The sequence below is a fragment of the Notechis scutatus genome, chromosome 7 (assembly GCF_049901735.1).
Source record: "Notechis scutatus isolate UNSWTSFEM ecotype Mainland chromosome 7, rNotScu1.2, whole genome shotgun sequence".
Classification (NCBI taxonomy): Eukaryota; Metazoa; Chordata; class Lepidosauria; order Squamata; family Elapidae; genus Notechis; species Notechis scutatus.
The window spans coordinates 24561570-24586184 of NC_142015.1; the positions used below are offsets into that span (position 1 = coordinate 24561570).

At 42.2% G+C, this 24615-nt stretch overlaps 1 protein-coding gene across 2 annotated transcripts in view; it reads right to left on the reverse strand.

Annotated features, from left to right (window-relative positions):
• The window catches only part of POU2F3 (POU class 2 homeobox 3), a 71148-nt gene that overhangs the window by 28045 nt on the left and 18488 nt on the right, over window positions 1-24615 (reverse strand). For both annotated transcript variants that reach the window (XM_087970156.1, XM_087970155.1), the window contains exon 3: window positions 12640-12674. In XM_087970156.1, the coding sequence (XP_087826282.1) occupies window positions 12640-12674 (35 nt within the window). The remainder of the gene's footprint in view (window positions 1-12639; window positions 12675-24615) is intronic.

Here is a 24615-nt window from a genome sequence, read left to right on the forward strand (position 1 = left end):
CAAGAGAAAAACACGGGGAACCAGGAAGTAGGATGATTGTAAGGTGGTCTTTGGCTTTTAACAAGTCTCTAAAGCTATGGAAATTACAGAAATTTCCTCATCTTTGTAGCTGCTACAAGAGTAGGCAAACTAAATTTGTGGAATCTCCTCCTGGGGTTCAACTAATGTACAGCATTTTAGGATAAGCTGTAGGGGAATGGAAAGCAACACACCAAGGGTGGCATCTGAGCAAGGCCCATGAATGGAACTAGGAATCACAAATATAAAATGTTAGGCACATTGTGCACAGAGCATGAAAAGATTTGGCAGTCTAGAACCTGGTTGAGTTGAGATGATGGCACCATCAGAGTGTAGTTTTGGAGAAGGAAGATAGAGCCTTACTCAATAGAAGAAGAAAAAAAACAAGAAAGTCGAGTAGCAGAACTGATTTAACATATCTGGAATTAGCTGAAAGTTATGCATGATAGGGACTCCCCCGTAGGATTATTTACTCAAAAATCTGGGTGATGGAAGTGTCCCCAGATTGAATGCAGATCTTCCTTCTTTGATGTACCTCAGCTGATGTATTTTTGCTCTCTTGATCTCTCTTGATCCCTTGCTTCTGTCCTGCAACCTCCTACCCCCAACATTATCAGCTCTTAAACCAATTAATATCATTTTGGAGGAATTGTGGAAGTCCTTTATAAATGGATTTTCATCTTACTTTATGGCACAAATTTCCATCTTGCTAGCTACAGTCACAGAGAAAGATAAGGAGAAGGAGGAGTAGCAGAAGAAGAAGAAGAAGAAGAAGAAGAAGAAGAAGAAGAAGAAGAAGAAGAAGAAGAAGAAGAAGAAGAAGAAGAAGAAGAAGAAGAAAGAAAGAAAGAAAAGAAAGAAAGAAAAGAAAGAAAGAAAGAAAGAAAGAAAGAAAGAAAAAAAAGAAAGAAAGAAAGAAAGAAAGAAAGAAAGAAAGAAAGAAAGAAAGAAAGAAAGAAAGAAAGAAAGAAAGAAAGAAGAGACAGTCTATATATCAATCATGCTTAGCCAAACCCTATGCATGTGGTAGGAATCCTGCCAATTGGGTGTGCCATAAACCACAATGAGCTAGTTAGAAATTTTCCTAAATCATGGTTTCAAAACCAGTAGCTGCTAGCCTTGGGATCAGTGAGACTCCCTCTGAAGCCCATTAAATGGAAGACTAAGGGGCTTCCTGGTGCATTTGGTTGTCCTCTTTGAGAATAGACTACTGGACCAGATAGACTGGGGTTCTGGCACAGGTTATGTCCCTACATTCAAAAGACCCTTCACATTGCTTAACCAGAGTTTGAGACCTATTTTCGATAGTAAACTTGGCCCATTTAAAAATTGTGGCATGTAGAAGAATTTAGTTCCAAACTCATGTTGCCTTCTCATGTAATAAACTCATTAAAATGTAATTTGTGTTGTGGCTTATTAACCAGATAATCTTTTATAGTAATTAGGATTGTTATGAACCTAATTTACATCTCTCTAAATATCTTGTTTTAGGAAAAAAATGCTTGATGTCAGGGGGCTGGAGAGTCATTCCTTTCCTAAGTGCTTACAAACCAGAATGGTTTGGTTTAAACAGCAGGATCAACCCAAACCCAAGAAAGCACGTGATGTAATTTCCACCAGCAGATTTCTCCTCCAGTTGTTCTGGAAAAACTGTCATGTAGGAGGTGATTGTCACACGTCATAGCAATTTCCATCCATTCATTCTATTCATTCATGGCAGGCTTCTACCCCTCCTCTGGGTTATTCATCCTGAGAAATTCTTTTTATTATCTACATTTTTCTAAATCTGGTAAAAAAATAAATCTTCCTCTTGTCTGCGACCACTTCTGTTTCAGTGGAAGCTAATGAGGTTGTAATGACAGAGTTGACACAACCTTTGGGTGTAAAGTAATAAAGGAGCTCTATTGCTCCAGAAGAATAAATACAGACATCTTAACAATGTGGAAGTCCCCACACACACACACTAAAACACAGACAGTGGCACGGAGATGTTGGTTGGGAAGGATGGATTTTCAGGTCCAACCTATCTATGGAGGCTACTAGGCAAGAGAAGGCTCTGGAAGAATGCCTTGCACAGATTCATCGGGTCACTCTAAAAGGTGTCCAAATGGATGGAAGAAAACAACAACCATCAACAGCTCCTTGAACAACAGATGGAGGGAGATGGAAGACGATCAAAGACAACTTGCATAACCTGTTTGAGGAAAGGTGTTTCATAAACATTTCACAAGAATTACGAAGGGAGAACATCTCCCAACCTGCCTGTAATTATGGCTCCAGATCGTCCTTAGCAAAAAGGTGAAATTATCAGGACACAACTAATCATAATCAGAGGAGAACAGCCCTCTTTGTAACTGATCCATAAACTTTTGGCAACCAGAGGTTGTCAGGAAGACATGGGATCAACCCAGCTGTGTGAAGTTCGGCTTCACCCTGAACCAGTTACGGGAACAGCAGCGATGCCTGGCCAGGCCCAAGAGGGGAGGGTGAGGAGAGCTACACTGATACAGGTGTAGATAGCCAAAAGTAGGCAGATGTCTCCAGACCTGTCAAACCAACTTGAGAAGTCTTATTTACTCTGCCTTCTCATCAACATGAAGCCAACTCATCTTGCTTAACCATTTCTTTTGGGAGGGGGGGAAGAAAGACCTGTTGAAATTCTGATTCAAATGCTTTGGAAAGGGTGACAGTTTTGACACCTGCAACCTCTTCTGTGTTCCTCTTCTCTATAGGAAGCTCAAGTTCCTTAAGTTGGTTGATGGTGGACCTACCTGATATGGTCTCTACACATGGTCTCACATCCCTAAGAAGATTCTCCCACTCCTTCCTTCCCTTCTAACATTTACATTCATCTCCTTATTCATGATTTAAAGATTCTCCAAAGCTGTGTTTACATTGTCTTCATTTCTTTCTTTTTTTGCACAATACTTTCTCACTGGTCAACCTAAGGTAAATGTAAAGGTTCCCCTCGCACATACATGCTAGTCGTTTCCAGCTCTAAGGGGCGATGCTCATCTCCATTCCAAAGCCGAAGAGCCAGCGCTGTCCGAAGACGTCTCCGTGGTCATGTAGCTGGCATGACTAAACGCCTTCGAAGGCACACGGAACGCTGTTACCTTCCCACCAAAGGGGTCCCTATTTTTCTACTTGCATTTTCAGATGCTTTCGAACTGCCAGGTTAGCAGAACTGCTGGGACAAGTAACGGGAGCTCACTCCATTATGTGGCACTAGGGATTTGAACCGCCGAACTGGGGACCTTTCTGATCGACAAGCTGAGTGTCTTAGCCACTGAGCCACCGCATCCCGTTGTCCCGTGTTGTACCCTGGTCAACCTACTATCCCCCAAACCTTTCTCAATTTGTGCCTGTTTCTCCAAAGCTTTCCCTCATATAGGCACCATAATGTCAAACAGTCCTAATTTATACATACTTACAGCTATGCTGTTGCCACTTGTTACATGTGTTAACTTGCCCAGTGATCAAGGTTTAGCAAATACCAAAAATAGATGATGGAAGGCGACCAGATCAGGAGTACAGAAACCCAACATGCTTTCTCATAATCTGCAATCTGATAGAAATAAGATGAAATTGCATCACAGGGGAATATTTCTGCCTCTTCGTGCATCGTTTCCATTTGGAATTTAGTTAGCTTGAAAAGTGGGCTTAGGATGTTCCATTAAGCTCAGTTCTCAAAATACTGTCCTCACTCTGTTTGACTTTGTGATTCTACACCACCAGATCAGATTGCCTATGACAACATTACACAAGTAAAATTATCCCTAATTTGTCAAATGACATGTTAGAAGACAACAGTGAGTTGTGGGGTTCATGGTACTTTCTGAGCTTGGCTGTGTTCTTGCAGATGTTTCATTACTCAACTAGGTAATATCAATGATAGAAGGGAGTGGGACAGACAGCCAACTCTATTCAAGCCCTGAAGAAGTTACCTAGTTGGGTAATAAAACATCTGCAAGAAAACAACCAAGCTCAGAGAACACCAAGAAACCTAGAGTCCAAATCCGAGTTACAAATAATATTTTCTGTTGGTACAATGAAAACATGACAAAATTAAGGGGAATGAATTAGCCTAACAGCCTCCAAGAAGAAGGTAGTTTACATAAGTTAATTTTTTTCTATTTTGCTGTTAAATATTCAGTCAAGGAAATGTAGCAGAAGCCAATGAAAATACTATGTCAACAAAACAAACATTCTCTTAGGGCAATCTTCATCACATGTAGGATGGAATTTTATCCTGCACCATCTGAGGATGGTGGAAACCATAATAGAACCTAACTAGAGTCTCCAAGTTAGAGAATGGCTTGTGGCAAATGTGATTTGTTCGCTTTATTTATGTCCTGCAAACACTTCATGTAGACTTGTGGTTGATCCTTCAACAGTGGCATATTTTCCACTATGGCTCTTCTAAAGTTTGAAGGTTCTAACAGGATTTTTGGAGAAGGACAGGATATGGCCCAAGACAAGAACTGAAAAGGAATGTATGGGGCAACTGAGAAGAAAAACTGAGACAAAAAGAAGAACTGGGATGACCTGATATCAATGTTCCAATATCTCAGATGCTGCCACAAAGAAGAACGGGGCAACCTATACTCCAAAAAACCTAAAGGCAGGAGAAGAAGCAATGGATGAAAACTGATCAAAGAGAGAAGCAACCTAGAACTATGGAGAAGTGAGAACTCACTCTCACTCCTGACAGAGAGCAATTAATCAGTGGAACAACTTGCCTCCAGAAGTTGGGGTTTTTAAGAAGAGATTGGATAACCATTTGTCTGAAATGATTTAGAGTCTCTTGCATGAGCAGGGTTCAACTAGAAGATCACCAAAGTCTCTTCCAACTCGGTTCTTCTGTTATGTTTCTCAGATGTACTTTTGGGTGTCCCCAGAAGAAAGGTCTCCCCACTCAAAAGCATCTCACACTCTTGATTAGCACATTCCCATGCACATGGCTCTTTCCCCTCAGGACATGGCAGCTGGCCTTTATCAGGAGATCTTTCCAAACACAAGAACTGGAAGAGAGAGGTTGCTCTTTTCAACCCAACCCAACCCAACCTAACATCTTTGTTGTGTAGGCAATGAAACACACCATGGTTTGTGAATACGATAGATGTGGGTTGTAGTTTGGTTTGGAGATGGAGCATCACAAGTTGTTAAAGCAATGTTGGGTGTATGGTTTTTCTTCCAGGGGATAGTGGGCAGCTGAATGACCCAATCCTTCAACAATGAGTAAATGTTGTTTGCTTGTAGAGATTGAACTCACTTCTGCTTCGATGCCACCCTCTTGATTAAGTTTTGGACCTTCTCACCATAGTCTTAACTCTTCCACTGAGGATCGGTAAGAAGTCCAACCCCATCAAAGCTGTCACCAGCCAGAGCATAGAAAAGTTCAATGAATCGGTGCAAGATTGGCAGATGAGGAGATCCCTGGCCCAAGAGTCAGATACCATCAAAATGTTTTTTAAAAAATCAGTAGCTTCAAAGGGAGATTGACTCCTTTGCTTCCGTAGAAAAGTTTCAAAACAAATGCATTAACATTTTTCATGCCGCTTTAACATTTTTTTTCAACGTCTCTTGGCATTTGTACCCTGGTTTCACTTATTGCACATTCAGTTTCAAAGCGAAAAGGAGGAGTCAGCTCCTCCCGTCAGCAAATTCTTCAGCTTTGCTTACTAGGTCTCCTTTTCCAAGACACCCAAGGTGAAGATCCTTTGCCTTGGTTCAACATCTGTTGCCTGTCCAACATCTGTGGCCTGACTTAACACTTCAAGTCGCACTGCCACTGGATAACCAGTCCAATTAGGATTGTATTTTGTTTTTCAAGAGAAAGCCTTGCCATTTGCTCAAGCTATATAGGGCACCAGTCAGGCAAGTTTTTACAGGCTCCATCCCAGCTATGTTTGATCTCAACCACTCTTTGGCAGTCTTCATGGCAGGCTACATGTTACAGAAAAAAATTGCCAATGGAAATGGAAGTAACCCTTCTCCAAGTCGCCTCCTTAGGTAGGAACTCATCAAAACAGATCTATTTTCTCAGGCCTTTCTGTCTTGGTGTGCATACTTTATATCTCTAATGTTCTTTTGAAGAAGGTCTTTACAATACTGATGCTCACTGGGTGGTTTGTGATGTCATCACAGGGGGTCAGTGAAGGCTTAAAGAAATGTTAGGATGGTCTGTGGCCACAAAAGGTATTTAAAAGTGAGGTACTAATACCACTCTATAAAGCCTTAATAAGACCACACCTGGAATCCTGCATCCACTTTTGGTCACCAGTGTACCACACTATAAAAAGGATGTTGAGACTCTAATAAAAGTGAAAAGAAGAGCAACCAAGATGATGACTGGAGGCTAAAACATACAATGAATGGTTGCAGGAACTGGGCCTGGCTAGTCTAGGGAAGAGAAGGACCAGGGGAGACAGGATAGCAGCCTTCCAATATTTGAGGGGCTGCCGCAGAGAGGAGGAAGGGGCCAAGCTATTTTCCAAGGCACCCGAAGGCCAGATAGGGAATAATGAATGGAAACTGAACAAGGAGAGATTCAAGCTGGAAATAAGGAGAAGTTTTCTGAGTGAGATCAATCAACCGATGGAACAGAAGTTGCCTTCAGAAGTTGTGGGAGCTTCATCACTGGAGGCTTTCAAGAAGAGACTGGACTGCCATCTGTCAGAAATGGTGTAGGGTCTCATGCTTGGATGAGAGGTTGGAGTAGAAGACCTACAAGGTCCCTTCCAATTCTGTTAATCTGTTATCTATTAAAAGGGGTCCACGATGAAGAATAGGTTGAGAACCACTGTTTTACAATACTTTGTGAGTTCTCCAGATCTACCATCCATGACACCTGTATTTTCTGAACGCAGAAGACCAGCTGGCTGGTAAACATTTTAAATATTGCATGTTCCCACCTGGTTATCCTCCCCTCTGACCTTTTTTCCAGGTGTTGCTACTGAGATATGTCTCTGTAGCCCACTAATTTCAGGTTTCTCCTCTTTCCTATCAAAGCTTGGCATAACCACACCTCTTCCTACCTGAGCACTTATCTTTCACCTCATCCTCTCCCTGATCTGACTTTTCTCCTTATCACTTTTTTTCTGCCAGTCCTTATTGTTGTTGTTCCTGATGTTGTGACAGACCTCTTTTCTCCTTATCACATTCTTATTGACTTCTGCTGAGGTAAGACTCAAATGAACTATGTCCTCGGTTGGTTATTGGATTCTCCATCCAAGGACGAGGATCAAAATCACTCCAAGAGCAGCAAATGTAATTACTAGGGGGGAAAAGATCACCTAGCAGAAACTTTGATTAGGTGCCCTCCAAGTCCCAGCAATCGGATAGGATCTTCACCCCAAGGTGAATCATCTGGAGACACCTCTGCCAAGTCAACAGGTTCCATAGATTCCTGCCCCCATTTGGAGGTTCTGTCATGCAGTGGTGCAGCCAACATGTTCATCCAATATGTTAGACCATATTGCCACGTCTTATGGCTTAGTATACAATGTGAGTTGCTTATACCATGCTCCTTGAGGTGAGATCCATTCCAACATTCTTGACCTTCCAAAAGGTCCTAAAAACCTGGTTCTGCCAACTGTCTTGGAACCCTAAAGGGGACATTCCATTCTGGGAGGTGGCTAGTAGATTAGGAGAAGGTTCCACCTCCACTATCTACACCTTGCTCCTTTTGGTCCACTTTGTTGTCCATTGTAATGCCTTCGCTTTCCATACCCAATGTTTTTCACCTTCTGTCTCATACTGCTATTCATGTATTTTAAGCCACCTAGAGTCGTCTCTTGATAATGAGATGGGCAGCATATGAATTTAATCAATAAAGAAAAAAAGTAAATGTTGGTTATTGGTTGGTCACCACTGATATACCTAGGCCAAGCTACAGTATTTCTAAAGAACGAGTGGAGAACAGGCTGGTTCTGGCATAACCAAGGGTGTAAACCAAACTATTGAGAGGTTCCTACTAGGAACTACTATCTAGTAGTTGTTCAGGTACCAACCCTTCATAGGATTCGTCTTTGAGTTGGAATCCTGTCCATTTCCAAGCTGGCATGGTGGAAAAGTCAAAGTTGGAGTCATTTCAGAGTGCTGTTTTCCGATGAAAGTTTTCTGCCATGAGTCACAAACTTTAAGTATGAGATGAGATTGCGGTAGGCGAGTAGGTGGGGGTTATCATTTTGCTTCGGGCCCCATTGAAAGAGTCTTGGGTTGTCCGCCAACTTTCTCACACTACCAGGATCTGATGACTTCGCCCTTTCTTGTAATTGCAAGCAGACGATCCTGGGATCAATATTCTAACAGATTGCGTAATTCTTACATACGCTCTTCTGCATACAGTCGGCATAGCCAAAGTCTCGTTTTGCTAGCCGAGCCAAGGTACTAATCACTCCAAATCTTTTCCGGTCAACCTTTTGTGATGCCAGCTGCTGTTTTTTGTGAGCAGCTGTTGTCACCCTTACAAGCCTATTGTTGCAGTCAGAAGGTCTATGAACTTGTGATTAAAAAAAACAAAACACCACACAACTTTAAACATTGAGTTTAGTTCTCATCATATCATTTTATGTTCTGCTTTTATTCCTGTGGAGTGACAGAAGGAGACAGTTTCAGCATTGATTGTGACGTAAGCCATACCATGGGGCCCTTCCAGGGCCCAGTAATTGAAATTATCCATGCTGGCATTAGTTGATGGGAATGGTCATCCAGCACATCTGGAGATGCCTCTAGGCATGGAGAATAGCGGATCCTGCCTTTGGGACATAGATTTAGAAATGGATGCAACAGTGAGGCCATAGGTAAAGGTAAAAGTTCCCCTTGCACATGCATGCTAGTTGTTTCTGGCTTTAGAGAGCGGTGCTCATCTCCGTTTCTAAGCTGGAGAGCCAGCGCTGTCCGAAGATGTCTTCATGTCATGTGGCCAGCATAAATAAATGCTGGCGCCGCATGGAACGCTGTTACCTTCCCACCAAAGGGGTCCCTATTTTCCTACTTGCATTTTTTACATGCTTTCGAACTGCTAGGTTGGCAGAAGCTGGGACAAGTAACAGGAGCTCAATCCATTACGCAGTGCTGGGGATTCGAACTGCCGACCTTTTTGATCGACAAGCTCAGTGTCTTAGCCCCTGAGCCACCGCGTCCCTTTTAGTGTTTTAGGATCTACCATATGAAACCGAGGAACTAATATTGGGGTAATATTTTCTGGCTTTATCTGAGCAATCTTTCCCCAAACTGTCCTAAATTTTTTATTGTTTTGTTGCAAAGTTGTGTCTCACTCTTCATGATCCCATGGATCATAGCATGTTAAGCCCCCTGGTCCTCTATTGTCTGTCGGAGGGAGATGAATGAATGAATTCTTTATTGGCCAAATGTGATTAGGCACATGAGGAATTTGCCTTTGGTGCACGTGCTCTCAGTGTATGTAAAAAGAAAAGACACATTTGTCAAGAATCATAAGGTACAACACTTAATGATAGTCATAGGGCACAAATAAGCAATCAAGTCACACTAGGAAACAGTCAATATAAATCGTAAGGATACAAGCGACAAAATTACAGTCGTACAGTCACAAGTGGTCCGTCCAAACCTATGGCACCACATTGATGATACTATTTAACCATTGCATTCTCTGTTGTCCCCTTCTCTCTCTTTTTCCTCTCTTATTTCTCATGTCCCAAATAGTTGACTTGAAAAAGAAGATTTTCTGAGGGATCCTTTGGTGCTCTCTGAACTTTTCTTGCAGATGTTTCATGACCCAAACTAGGTAACATCATCAGTGCTAGAAGGGAGGGGAATTTGCTCTCATTCAGACTTCTTCTAGCAAAACTAGTACCTAGTTTGGGTCATGAAACTTCTGCAAACAACAACAATAATCAAGGTCAGAGAGCACCAAAGGACTCTCAGAAAAGTTTCTTTTTTCATCCCATCCATTCGGGACATGAGAATAAAAGAAATAAAAGAGGGAAAAAAAGAGAAGGGGACAGCAGAGAATCTAGCACTGATGAGACCACGTAGTTTGGGTCATGAAACTTTTCATAAAACAACAACAACCAAGTTCAGAGAGCACCAAGGATCCCCTCAATTCAACTCTGAGCTACAAATATTCTCCTTTATTAGTAGAAACCTTTCTGCTTCCTGATACATTCATGTTTTCCATCATTCTGCTTCTGGAACAATTTTGCTTCCTGGAATCTGCCAGAATGGAAGCCCATTTCAAACATTAAACCGTAGTGATTGTTTTTAACCAGTTGAAAACACAGCACTGTAGGTTAAACAAATAAACAAACAATCCCTTTCTGCATCCACCCTCCTGTAGAAATGTCAAAATTGAACTCAAACTAAAATCTCAAAACAGAACTCAACTTTTGCTAATTAACATAGACACTTTCATGGAGTTTGCTTGGCAAAGCTATGGAAGAAATTCATCCTTATCTTCTCCTGATATATTTTTTTCGAATTTACTTTTACTTCTCAGTCTAGCCTCTAGCAACTCCGTCTCCTGATGGCTTCTCATATAAGGACCACCCAGATTTCAACTTGCTTAGTTTTTAAAGATCAGCCAAGATCTGCTTCAGGAGAAAAAGTGGGCGTTAATCATGAACCAATTTCATCTTTACTAGCAGTTTTTGCAAAATGAAAAACAGTGGAACTGAAACGATTGTAGAAACTTAGCACCCATTCCTCTTCTAGGAGAATGAAATATGTTGAGAAATATTAAGAAGGCAGAATATTATATTTCCCTGGATGAGAAATGGAGAAACATGCTCTTGGAAAGCAGCCCCTACCTTCCTTAATAGCCCCACAGCAGATGTCAGCATGTAAGAGATAAAAGGATAGACAGCTCTATTCATAAGCAAATACCTTCACCCAAGATCCAACAAAGGTAGGATTAGCCCTCAGCCACAATAGAAACTGCCCAATGCCCCTTCATTGCATCACTCCAAACTTCAACCAAACCTGGGAGCTCAGACAATCTATAGAGCCAGCTATAACCCCTACATGGCATTGTGGGAGTCTGACAACAACCAACAGAATATATGTTCTTGCACAGGAACAGGAAGCTCAAGTGCAAAGCTCAAGAGAAGGTATAAAAGCCCCTCACTCTCAACTCCATGTGGTCAGCTGCCCAGAGCTACAAACCCAGGTGGTTCTGCTTCATCATTAAACCATCTTTCCAATCAGCCTCCAGCCTCCATTTTGTCTCCAGTGCCTTTCTCCCAGCTTGGAACTGAACCAGATGGATATTTCTTCCAACACAATCAAGTAACCAAAGGAAAAATCCACAAAATATGAAAGGCAGTGAGAAAGAAGCTTCTACCTCCTCAAATCTATCTCCTCTTCAAACGGTATGGGAAATTTTAACTTCATACGTTTACAAGTTGGTGTATTACAACCCATTTGTGAATCCTATACTGTTGGGGTGTCATATGACAAGCGACCAGACAGCTTTTGCTCTCAGCCTTATCAAGAACATCTATTGCAATATTTTCCCGCCTCCCCCTGCTAAGAACATCTGCCAAACAAGTCATAGCCAGCGCAGGTGTGTTTCTGAACAACAATACCTTCTATCAGAGGTGTACGTGAACCAACAAATTGATACACGTTGAGATGAGAACACCAAAGGAAATGCAAGAGAAGTTTCATCGATGATCCATCTCCACCAGACGACTATCTAGCAAATTTGCTCCCATTTTGAGGAAAAAAAAGAGATAGAATCCAGATTGGGCTTGATTAATTTTCCAAATTTAGCAGGGGGGGGGTCAAGAATCTAAGTTCATGGGCAGGATAATGAAAGTCATAAAACGCTGAAAAGTAAGTAGAAAGGAGATCAGGTATCCATCTTTCTAAATTATAGGACTTCAAGGAACTTTGTTTGCAACCTGAATTTTAGGAGCGGCAGTTGGAAATAAGGCCCACATTTTCAAAACAGTGTGTAGGGGATTGTGGTTCTCCAAACATTGTTCACAAAGGACCAGAGAATCCTTGTGTGTCTGAAAAGAATTGTGGGGTCCCTGATGCTCTCTCAGCTTGGCTGTTTTCTTACAGACGTTTCATTACCCAACTAGGTAACACCATCAGTGCTAGAAGGGAGTGGGGTTTGCTCTCTGTTTAAATACAGTGAAATATGGGAAAACCCTTCTCTAGCTCTTGAGCTTCAGCAGGAAGTGGTATGATCCTTCATGGAATATTTTTTTTCTTGAAACAGAAAAATAGCAGATCAGGAAGAAGGAATGCATAATGTTTTGGGTTTTGATTTTGGCTTAAACTTGAAGGCGTTTTTGGTGCCATGTTTTGATTTAAACCTTATGAACATAAACATCCATCTATAATGAAACATCTCGGCTGATTGTACAAAACTAGCTCAGTCTCTTATAAACCCACAACCCCAATCTCATACTACAATGAAACTAACAACTATTGCTTGGTGGATGTCCAGCAAATTGGAGAGGTAAAACTAGGACAAGGTCAAATTTTGCCCCAAGACATTAAAAGTAGCCAACTGTTTTCTCCCAAACCTGGTTTTCCATCAAAGCATTGGTGTGTTCTTTTACCTCCTTTAAAACAAACCATTTACAACTCAAGTCAATCAAAAGCATTTTTGTAGGTTTTTACCTGTCGGCTGAAATCTAAGCCATTCCGTTCGTTTCCTGTAAACGAAAGAGAAAAAGTCAGGATTCGTATTTTAGTGAAAAAGCGAATGATTATGTTGTCAATCAAAATGCTGCTACAGTCTTCCCCTCCTGGTCTGGGTATTTCAAAGGATGTTTATGGTTCAATTTCTTCATCGATTACTTCAAGAATATTTCGAACCCTTCTTGAAGCAAAAGCTTTGATCTTGCTGTAGCATGAAAGGGGCCGGATTTTGGCCTTTGTGGGCCACACTTTTAAAAACATAAAGGTAAAGGTTCCCCTTGGACACACATGCTAATTGTTTCCGGCTCTAGGGGGTGGTGTTCATCTCCGTTACAAAGCTGAAGAGCCAGCGCTGTCCGAAGACGTCTCCGTGGTCACGTGGCTGGCATGACTTAACACCGAAGGCGCATGTTACCTTCTCACCAAAGTGGTCCCTATTTTTCTACTTGCATTTTTTACATGCTTTCGAACTGCTAGGTTGGCAGAAACTGGGACAAGGAACAGGAGCTCACTGTATTAAGCGGCGCTAGGGATTTGAACTGTCAAACTGCCGACCTTTCTGATCGACAATTTGAGCGTCTTCGCCACTCAGTCGCCGTGTCCCTTTAAAAAAACAATCACCATATTTACAGTCATTTAGGGTCCTAGGAAACACTGGTATATCCCTGAGCAGATATTTTAAAGCCTTTTTTTTTAAAATCTAGAGTATGGGATTTATTTTTTAAAAGAAAAAAAAAAGCATTTATTAACCTTATTGGCCTTGAAAAATGAAAGATTTAGTGGTTTGACCGCCAAACCTTAAGAGCTTAAGTCATCTTTCTCAAATCCTTAGGACTTGTTGGGGACAATTTATTTATTAATTAAATTTATTGGCTACCCAGTCTTGCCATAGGGCAACTCTGGGCAGCTACAATCACACATAAATGTCTCCTTTAACTCAACATTTCGGCTAATAGAGAAAGGCCATTTGATGCTGATTTGGGGTTTTGATGGTACTCTGTTTTACAGAGATCAGTGCGCATGTATTTATACACTTAGAATAAGTCTGCATGGAAGGGAAGTCTTCATCTTAAGTATTTCTTTAAGATTGCTTATTTAATATCCTATGACTATCAGTAAATGTATCTTATGATTCTTGATAAATGTATTTTTACGTATCTTTCTATATCTTATGATTCTTGATGAATGTATTTTATTTTTTCTTATGTACACTGAGAGCATTTGCACCAAAGACAAATTCCTTGTGTGTCCAATCACACTTGGCCAATAAAGAATTCTATTCTATTCTATTCTATTCTATTCTATTCTATTCTGTTCTATTCTGTTCTATTCTATTCTATTCTATTCTATTCTATTCTATTCTATTCTATTCTATTCTATTCTATTCTACCCTACCCTACCCTACCCTACCCTACACTACTCTACTCTACTCTACTCTACTCTACTCTACTCTACTCTACTCTACTCTACTCTATATTTGGCTGAGGCAGGGAAAGCTGAATAAACCATCTATCATTATTTCAATTAAGAAGTGGGATACAAATCACTTAAGAAGCTATAGCTTTTGGGAAGGTGAATGTTTGCAAAGCTTGGGCATTAGAAACCAAGAAGTTAATAGGAACCTCGATTGAATTGTATGCCTTTACTAAATAGTGGCTAAATTTTTCATGGTCTCTGAAGAAAATCTGATTCCCACAGATTAGAATCAGTGCCAAAATAATGACTAATTTATCCATTCTGCAAACACTTTAGGGAGTAAAATTCTTCCTAGCCTTTATCTTCTGACAGTTTGACAAAACAGGCTTGCAAGGTAAGTTCTGGAGAAAGTGAGTGAATTATCCAGATTCTGAGGGGAGTGACATTTTGACAAAGGAAGAATTCGAACTGAGGTCTCTGTTTACCCCCTGATTGCCTGTTTTTGTTTTGGCAGGAAAATATTATAGATTGACACGGGTAATCCTCAACTATATTCATACAGGGAGTCCGTTTAGGGACTGTTTGAAGTTTACAACAGCAGTGAAAAAAGTGACATGACCATTTTTCACACTTACGGCCATTGCAAGCATCCCCATCGTCACATGATCAAAATTCAGATGTTTGGCAACTGACTCACATTTATGACGGTTGCAGTGTCCCCTTTTGTGACCTTCAGAACTGCAGTGATTCACTTAACAAACAAAGGCCAGAAAAGGTTGTGAAAGTGGTTAAAAATTCATTTAGCAACTGTCTCCCTTAGCAACAAGAATTTTGGGCTCCACGGTGGACATAAGTGGAGGATTGCCTGTATTGTATTCCCAGTTCAGCTTTCCAACCCACACACAAATACACACGCAGAGGCAACCTTTGCTGGCTGCAGTGATTAAATTGATAGAACCATCAGATTAGAAAGGAAGATGGACCAATAAAATAATTAAGGCAGATAAGAACAAGTCTAAGTCCATTACATCTGGACAGACACCTACATGTGCACCTAATTATCTACCCATCACACCATTTCCCTGGGAAGTGAGCAACATTATGCAAAGTATGCAAACCGGGTAAGAAATGATAAGGGCCAGAAATGAGCGCATGAGAAGAGAGAAAAAAAATGGCCAAATCTGGTTAATGCCAACATCTCGCCATGTACATGTGTAAATCCAAACTAGACCCTGTTGTTTCCCTGTGTTATATAATATATATGGGTATGTGCATAATTATGTATGTATGTATCCAGGGGTGAGATTGTTCTGGTTCGGACTGGTTCGGAAGAACCGGATGTTAAAGTTATAGCTAGTTTGCTGAACTGGTATTTCAACTGACCAGATGGTCCCACCCCTCCCCCCCCCCCCCTCCCTCCCTGTGGCCCATTTTCAATGGAGGTAAGTGCAGGGTCCGTGCAGAGACTCTGGGAGCAGGGAAAAGGGGTCTTCTGGAAGTCCAGAAATGGGCCTGTTTCCTGGCTCCCGGTGGGCCTCCAGAGCCTGGGGGAGGCTGTTTTCGCCCTCCCAGGGGCCCGAGGGAGGCCGCTGGACCCTCGGGAGGATGAAAACGGCCCACCGGAAGCCCACCGGAAGCCAGAAACAGGAAGTTCCGATAGGCCCCTCCCACCCAGCAACTGGGCAGCGAACCGGTTGCTGGGATTTTTGGATCCCATCCCTACATACATGTACGTGACTATGTGTCTGTGTGTGTATTTATTTATTTTGTCATGTTTATGTAGCATTTATTGGAGGTGGTGACCCTTTAAGAGCTGAAATGCAACGGAATTTCATTTTAAGGTATGGCGATTAGTGTACATTCAAAGTGCCAATCAAGTTCTAATCACTCACTAAACTACCCCAACTTTGGTGGGCACGCACGACTCTTTGATCCCTGGACCCAAATTGTACTGGTTATCCTAAATTGTAGTTGCATTACCTCAGTGTGAGTTGGTAAGTGTAGTAGTGGATTGGGGTATCCTTCCTCCCTCCCTCCCACCTTCCTTCCTTATCTCTTTTTCTTTCCTTCCTTCCTTCGCTCCCTCCTTCCTTCCCTCCTTTAAAACCCATGAACAGAACAGAACACTGAGCCAGGTCTGTCCAGCCTCTTCTTAACAGTGATGGAGCACCCACAACTTGTTGTTCCACTGCTTTATTGGTCTCACATTTCTTCTCAGTTCTAGGTTGCTTCTCTCTCTACCTAATTAATTTCCATCCGTTGCTTCCTGTCCTGCCTTCAAGTGCTTTGGGGAATAGGTTGACCCTCTCCTCTTTGTGACAACTCCTCAAATATTGAAACACTGCTATCATGTCAGCGGTGTCAGTAATATTATGTCAGTTGTGGCCCCTGCTACTCTTGAAACCTTGGCACGCCCAAAAGGTGAGGCACACCTGTGCTCCTTGTGAAAGGCAACAAGACCAGTAACAAGGCAGAAGCTGCCTTCTCATTCTCTTATCTATAAGGCATGGTCCGATCTACCACAAGTTTATAATTGCATAGTGTAGTCTGTGGTGAAAATAGGCAACAGAGATAATTTCTATATTCAGCACTTGGTCTCTGATTCTCTGGTTTGTTTCCCCATCGTGCACAGCAACAAAGGAGAGAAGTGGCATTTTTCTACGCCTTCACATCTTGTCTCTTCTCTTCCAGTTTTCCTTTCACATTGTGCCATTTGACGAAGCTGTCCTGCAGATTTTGTCGCTATGCTGATAGTATTTTGCTCGGAGAACTTCTGGCTGCAGGCAACTGATGGACCCAACTGATGGATGAATATACAGCATCTCTTCAGCTCACCTGGTTTGGAAAAAGGAATCTGTGGTAGATCCACAAATCTATCTTTTGGTGGACCAAGTAGGTAGTAAGAAGAAATGTGTGGAAGGAGTTGACCCACACATCACTCACCTCCCAATTCAGGGAACAATTCTAAACTTCCATTTCATTGCAAAGCAGGAGAGAATTTTTCTCACTTCCAATTGCATTCTTCTGATACAGAAGAACGCAGAAATATCTCCCTCAGCTCTCCTTTCCCTAAGGATGTATTTGAAGCTCCCAAGGCTCATGAATTCTCATGTCAGCTGGAAGTTGTAGTCCCTGAACCGAAGCTGCTTTTTCAAGAGGCAACTGGACGGTCCTTGAAGACGTTTTGCTTCTAATCCAAGAAGCTTCTTGAGTTCTGACTGAACATCTCAGATACCCACTTCTAGATGGTCAACCTCTCTTGTCCAGCTTGCTTCTCTCAGAACCAGATTGGATGAAGCTAGCAGGCTATAAAATGGATGAACACTTCTCCACATCCTTCTGATATCTACTGAAGCCAAAGACATTCTTGGATATGTAGATCTCTTAGACCTAATAAGTGGTTCCTTTCCAAAATCACACAGCCAGTCAACCAAGGAAGAATTCTGTTCTTCTGGATTTGAGTAAAATGCTGCCTTCTCTTCAAACTCTGAGATTTGATTTCCTAAGAGAATTATGTGTACTGTGGGATCCAACCATGCTTCCAAAGGCTTGTTTTCCCGAGCAGCAGCTGTAATTCTACCCAGATCTCTTCCTTACCTTCTACATAGGATGAGCATAGCCCAATTCTGAGTGCCATGTCTAGTCTTGCCCAGCTTCAGGCTATCAGGTGCCTACAGCAGGATACATATATGCACTCTGGAGAGAATCTTTGTTATTTTCAGGTCTCCAGGATTCAAGAAAGCCATGCCAAAGGCAGCCTAAGCAGCTTCTGGGGGGTCATTAGAGGCGAACCTGGTGGATCCCTTTTGAGCCAAAGCAACCAATGCTCGGGGTTGAACTGTGGGGTCCTTGGTGCTCTTTGAATTTGGTTGTTTTCTTGCAGATGTTTCATGACCCAACTAGGTCACATCATCAGTGCTAGAAGGGTGGGGGTTGTGGGAAGAGGAGGAGGAGGAAGAAGAAGAGGAAGAAGAAGAGGAGGACGGCATCTGTTGGGTCCTTGGTGCTCTCCGAGCTTGGCTGTTTTCTTGCAGACATTTCGTGACCCAATTAGGTCACAACATCAGTTCTAGAAGGAAAGGGGTGTGGGAGGAGGAGGAGGATATCTGTGGGCTCCTTGGTGCTCTTCTAACTAGGTCACATTGTCAGTGCTTGAAGGGAAGGCGTTGTGAGGGGAGGAGGAGGAGGAGGACATCTGTGTGGTCTGTGGGGTCTCTGAACCTGGTTGTTTTCTTGCCAACATTTCATGACCCAACTAGGTCACATCATCAGGGCTAGAAGGGAGGGGAGTTTGCACTCTACACCATTCAAAAAAGACAACCAAAAAGCTAAAAAGGAAACAAAAAGACCAAAACATCTCCAAGGCAGGAATGAACATCCCTACAAGCCTAAATTAAGACCAAGATTAATACCTCAGTCTTAGGCATTTGCTCAGAGGACACAAAGGACACCATCAACTTGAAGCAAGACTAAAAGTGGGGCTGAGACCACTTATGGATGCGTTTCCCCAAAAGAGAAAGGAGAAAAGTAATCTGTTCAATGCATGGTGCCAGTTGGAAAGGAAGGAAAATCAACTTTTGCTGAAATGGGGAAATATGTTCTTCATATATCAGGCTAGGATGATGAACTGGTCAAATCTGCCCGGCCTCTTGCGGTGGACATCAGCTTCTGCCAAATATCTTGCAGCTATTGTGAGGAATCAAAAGGGACCATATCCCCAGGGCAATTCTGGTAGCCCAGCCAGCCCAATCTGATAATCCTGAATGTAGTCCTGTTGGCTTCCATGGGTTTAATCCCTTCTAAACATACTTTAGGTTGCCGCTTTGGTAGGGCTGGAATTTGAACAGTGAAACCTCAATCTTGCTCAACGATTGACATCATGTTTTTTTCTTTGTTGTTTCATCCCTCTTGGAAAAGAGCCAGGGTTTTGATGCAGTGGTGGGATTAATTTTTTTACTACTGGCTCTGTGGCCGTGGCTTGGTGGGCATGGCTTGGTGGGCATGGCAGGGGAAGGATACTGCAAAAATCCCCATTCCCTCCCCCACCCCACTAACCTGCTTTCCAGCTCCGTTCTCCTGTGCAGGGCAACCAAAGAAGACCCAGCCGATCAGTTGGGACTCAGGAGGTGGAGAACAGATGGGGGTTGGGCCAGTCAGAGGTGGGATTTGCTGGTTCTCCAAACTACTCAAAATTTCCACTACCGGTTCTTCAGAACTGGTCAGAACCTGCTGAATGCCACCTCTGGTTCGATGTGTTGGTGCCGACCTCTTTCTAACAGAGAAGAAGCACGAGGGGTTGACTGGATGTCTCTGGGGAGAAGGCTCCCAATATTCCAACTGAACTGGATCCACCACAATTCTTGGCAGGAGGCAGGAGGAATTGGGAACAGGGCTGAATCCCAGCAAGCTGTTGAGAGAGGCGCTTGCTTCCTCCCCTGTCCTGGAGAGCTAGCTGGCAACAACCAGCCATGAGTCAATTTACACGGCCTTGGCAAGAGCTCTGCGACTTCGCCTGGGGACTTTTTCCCTGAAGAGGAGAAAATGTGCCCCAATTCTGGGTGGGATTTGGGGTTTTGTCAAGCAATTATTGTTTTTTTTTTTTGCCTCTCAGGAACAAACAGCAAACGTAGCCATAAATCCATCAGGGAACGTTTAGAGAAAAAGTTGGTACTACCTGCCCCACGGAATGGATCATGGCACAATTCCCATGTGTCGGTTGATTGTTTAAGTTTCTTTGCTGCCCATCTCAACCCGAGGTGACTTGTTCATCAAAGTCTCACCAGGAGTTTGGGAGTGGGGGCTCACTCTCCGAAGCAGATAACAGATAATCAGAGTTGGAAGGGACCTTGTAGGTCATCTAATCCAACCCCCACCCAAGCAGGAGACCCTACACCATTTCTGACAGATGGGAATCCAATCTCTCTTTGAAAGTCTCAAGTGATGAAGCTCCCACAACTTCCGAAGGCAACTTCTGTTCCATGGGTTGATTGTTCTCACTGTCAGAAAGTTTCTCCTTATTTCCAGGTTGAATCTCTTGCTTGCTCAGTTTCCATCCATTATTCCTACAGGCGCGTTAGAAAATAGATTGACCCCTTCTTCTTCTCTGTGGCAGCCCCTCAAATATTAGAAGACTGCTATCCTGTCTCCCCTGGTCCTTCTCTTCCCTAAACTAGCCAGGCCCAGTTCCTTCAACTGTTCATCGTATGTTTTAGCCTCCAGTCCCCTAATCATCTTTGTTGCTCTTCTCTGTACTTTTTCTAGAATCTCAACATCTTTTTTATAGTGTTGTGACTAAAACTGAGCGCAGGATTCTAGGTGTGGTCTTACTAAGGGCTTTACAGAACGGTATTAGTACCTCCCTTGATCTTGATTGTATCCCTCTGTTAATGCAATTTAGGATTGCATTGGCTTAAACTTCCAAGGACCCATTCAATTTTCAATTTTTAAAAAGTGGATGTTCTTGAGTTGGCATAGTATTTGTCCGTGGTCAAACAATCCTGCCTTCCCAATATGCTATAAACATATTACTCAGGGATAAAATGAAAGTTCCTGATGGCGGAAAGAAGGTGGTCAGCCTCTTCTCCAAAGCACCAGAAGGCCGGACAAGAAAAAATGGATGGAACGTTTTCAAGGAGAGAAGCAACCTAGAACTAAGGAGAAATTTACTAACAATGAGAACAATTAATCAGTGGAACAACTTGCTCCAGAAGTTCTAAGTGCTCCAACAATGGAGGTTTGGATAATCATTTGTCTCAAATGGTATACGGTCTCCTGCTTGATTAGGGGGTTGGACTAGAAGACCTTCTCAAGTCCCTTCCAACTCTGTGATACTGTCTTAGTCAAAAACAGATTCTGAGTCTAAAGCTAAACAAGTAGAGTTGAATAGCTACCTTCGCACATCATGCAAAGCCAATAACGTGGTTGGCTTAGCATCTTCCATGAATCCAGATACAATGGTTTCTAAATGATAGTTCATGGCTTATGTACAAGCTTGGCCATAGTGGCGTATTGAGCAAACTAGGATTAAAGTTAGTCTTGGTGCAAGATGGGAGCCCAGCCAATAAGCAACAGGCACAAGAGGCATCTCTCTTATTGCAGGTTGGAAAGGAAATAGATCTTGATTAAGAGCCATTTTTGCAATGCAGGCCTTTTTGCCAAGTTCAGACTAGAGATGAGAACTGCTCCCCAAGGGAATAAAGTAAAATAAAATAAGATTAAATAAAATAAGATTAAATAAAATAAAATGAATAAAATCAAATAAGTGAAGTGAAGTGAAGTGAAGTGAAGTGAAATAAGTAAGATGAAAAAGGAATCTACCAGAGAAGGACCATCTGGCATGTAAAATGGAGTCATGAGGTGTGGGAAACTGGTTTTACAGAAATGATGAATATAATCTGGATCAGATGAAGGGTTCAAGACCAAGGAATAGCCTTTGCAGGGAGGGTCTGGAGAGACTTTTCAAGCATTTTGTCTGCCAGTTTTCCCTACAATTTGGGGAAAAAAAGGAATGTGTATGTCCGAGATTTTTTTTGGTAAAGTATTCAGACAACTGTGAAAGATGAATGAATGGATGGGATGATGGAGGGAGGGAGGAAGGAAGGAGAAAGGGAAGAAGAAAGGAAAAGAAAGAGAGTGTGGACAGAAGAAAGGAAGAGAGGGAGAGAGGAAAGGAGAAAGGGAAGAAGGAAGGGAAAGAAAGAGAGTGTGGATGGAAGAAAGGGAGAGTGGGAGAAAGGAGGGAAAGAGAGAAAAGGGAAGGAAGGAAGGAAGGAAGGAAGGAAGGAAGGAAGGAACGAACGAAGGAGGAAGATGTAAAAATGAGTCTCTCTCAAACCAAACTAAATTCAGATGATGCAGCAAGACAAAATATTTTTTTCCCAATTTCCCAATTTCCCCTAATAGTCCTGCGGCTTCCTTGTTGCCTCCCATCCCAAGACTAGACTAAGGCGGTTAGCCTTTCAAGTTCAGCCAAGCTTCTGTCTTTCACTCTTACCAATTACAAAGGGCCCCAAAAAAACACCCGGCAAGTAGTAACTCCTTTCTACGTAGGAACCGTGCCTATTCTCACTGGCAGAAGGATTAAGAGCAAAGTTGCACCACACGGAGCAATTTTCTGGGACATCACTAGGACCAACTCATTGAGCAAGTCTTCTACTCTCTTTTCTAGTGGGATGAAACAATTTTAAGCATTTTTTTTTTTTTGAGCTGGAATAATATGGAAAACATCCTTGATCCGGTAATATTTTTTTTCTTGTGCAAAAGCTACTCCAAATGAGAGCAACATAATTTTCAGACATCAATCAGGATAGAGCTGGAAGGGATTTTGGAGGTCATCTAGTCCAACACCCTATTCAAGCAGGAGATCCTATACAGATCCAATAAGTGGCTGTCCGGTCTCTTCTTAATAACTTCCAGTGATGAGGCACCCACAACTTCTGGTGGCAAACTGTTCCACTGGTTAATTGTCCTCCTTAATTCCAGGTTGCTTCTCTCCTTGATTAGTTTCCATCCATTGCTTCTTGTCCTGCCCTCTGGTGCTTTGGAAAATAATTTGACCCCCTCCTCTCTGTAGCAGCCCTCAAATAGTGGAATACTGTTATCATGTCACCCCCAACACTAGTCTTTCTTATATCTAGACTAGCCAAACCCAAATTCTGCAACTGTTCTTCATACGTTTCAATCTCCAGGCCTTTAATCAACTTAGTTGCTCTTCTCTGAACTTTTCCCAAAGTTTCAACCTCTTTTTTGTAATGTGGCCTCCAAAACTGGATGCTGTATTCCAGGTGTGGCCTTACCAATGCTTTGTACAGTGGTACTAATATTTCACCTGATTTTGATTCTACGCTTCTGTTTATACAACCAAGGGTTGTGTTAGCTTTTTTGGCTGCTGCCGCACAGTGTTATGTAGAAGGACGCATGTACACATGGAAGGAAAGATAAGTCTATTGGTTTATTGTCACATTTGGCATATTGCTTCAGCCATTATATATTGTCTGGAGGGGTCATGATTTGCAAAAAGTGTTTGGGAAAGGACAGAAGCTTGATCCTACATGAAGATTTGGTACCTTCAATGAGCCAGTAACTCCATCCTTGTCTCTTCTGTGTTTGGTCCTTCTTCATCACTTCCTCCTCTTCCTCCTCCTCCTCTTTCTGGTGCCCAGTCCCACTACCTATTGTCCTCTTTCCATATTCCAGGATGTCTCTTCATTTGATATTCAAATCTTCACCCTCCCTTAATCATTCACCTCAACGGACTTCTCCATGAAGAGCTGGCCCTGTATGGAAATTTTAGCCCTGTCTGGCTCAGAGTTCCATTATGGAAATTGGCTGCCTTATGCAAATGTTCTACAGAATTGCCATAACAACCAGGTGCTCCGTAACTGGCATAAGGGTCCTAGCTGGGGTGTGCTATCCAAGCCTTGTTAGATGGTTTGTTTTGTGTATGTATATATTGGGAAGAGCATGCATAGTCTGTGTATATCTGGCCACCCTTTGGCTTATGCATAGATATCATGTTTCTCCAACAAATCATAGTTAAATAAACCTTGGATTAATGTTACTGGGCACCTGATGATTGTGATCTGAACAGCAGGTTTCCACAAGGTATACAAATCCCAGCTTGGATTATAACTGACTTTAGATAATATAGGATTATATATGAGATGATTTATATACGAAGTCTGAATTTGATTTTTTTCATATGCATTGCTGATTTCAGTTGGCAAATTTAGAGGAGTGTGTAAATGTTCCTGAGGTAAGGGAAACTAAAGCCTAAATATTTTGGACACTTGGTAATTTGGATCTCTGATACAGTCACTGCAGGGAAGAGTGATTGGAAATGATTGGGACACTTGGAAAAATCAAGACAAGGGAACAGAGGCCAACAGAAGACAAGGCAGTTGAAATGCCAAAGGAAGAGCTTTCAAGAGTTCATGGAAATGGTTAAGTGATGAGAGACAATCTGGATGAAATGAGATCCATGGAGGATCAGAGAAGATGGGACACCAAAATATAGAAATGGTGGGCACTTGAAATGGAATTCTTCTGCATGTAAAGAACTGACATGACAGGTGACATCATAGCAGTGTTCTGATATCTCAGGGGCTGCCACATAGAAGAGGGAGCCAAGCTATTCTCCAAAGCATCAGAGGGCAGGACAAGAAGCAATGGGTGGAAACTCAACAAGGAGAGAAGCAACCTAGAACTAGGGAGACATTTCCTGACAGTCAGAACAATTAATCAGTGGAACAACTTATCTCCAGTAGTTGTGAATTCTTCAACACTGGAGGCTTTTAAAGAAGAGATTGGACCACCATTGGTCAGAAATGGTATAGGGTTTCCTGCCTAAGCTGGGGATTGGAGTAGAAGACCTCCAAAGTCCCTTCCAACTCAGTTATTCTATTCTATTCTATTCTATTCTATTCTATTCTATTCTATTCTATTCTATTCTATTCTATTCTATTCTATTCCATTCCATTCCATTCCATTCCATTCCATTCTTTCCTAATCTCATCCTATTCCATTCCATTCCATTCCATT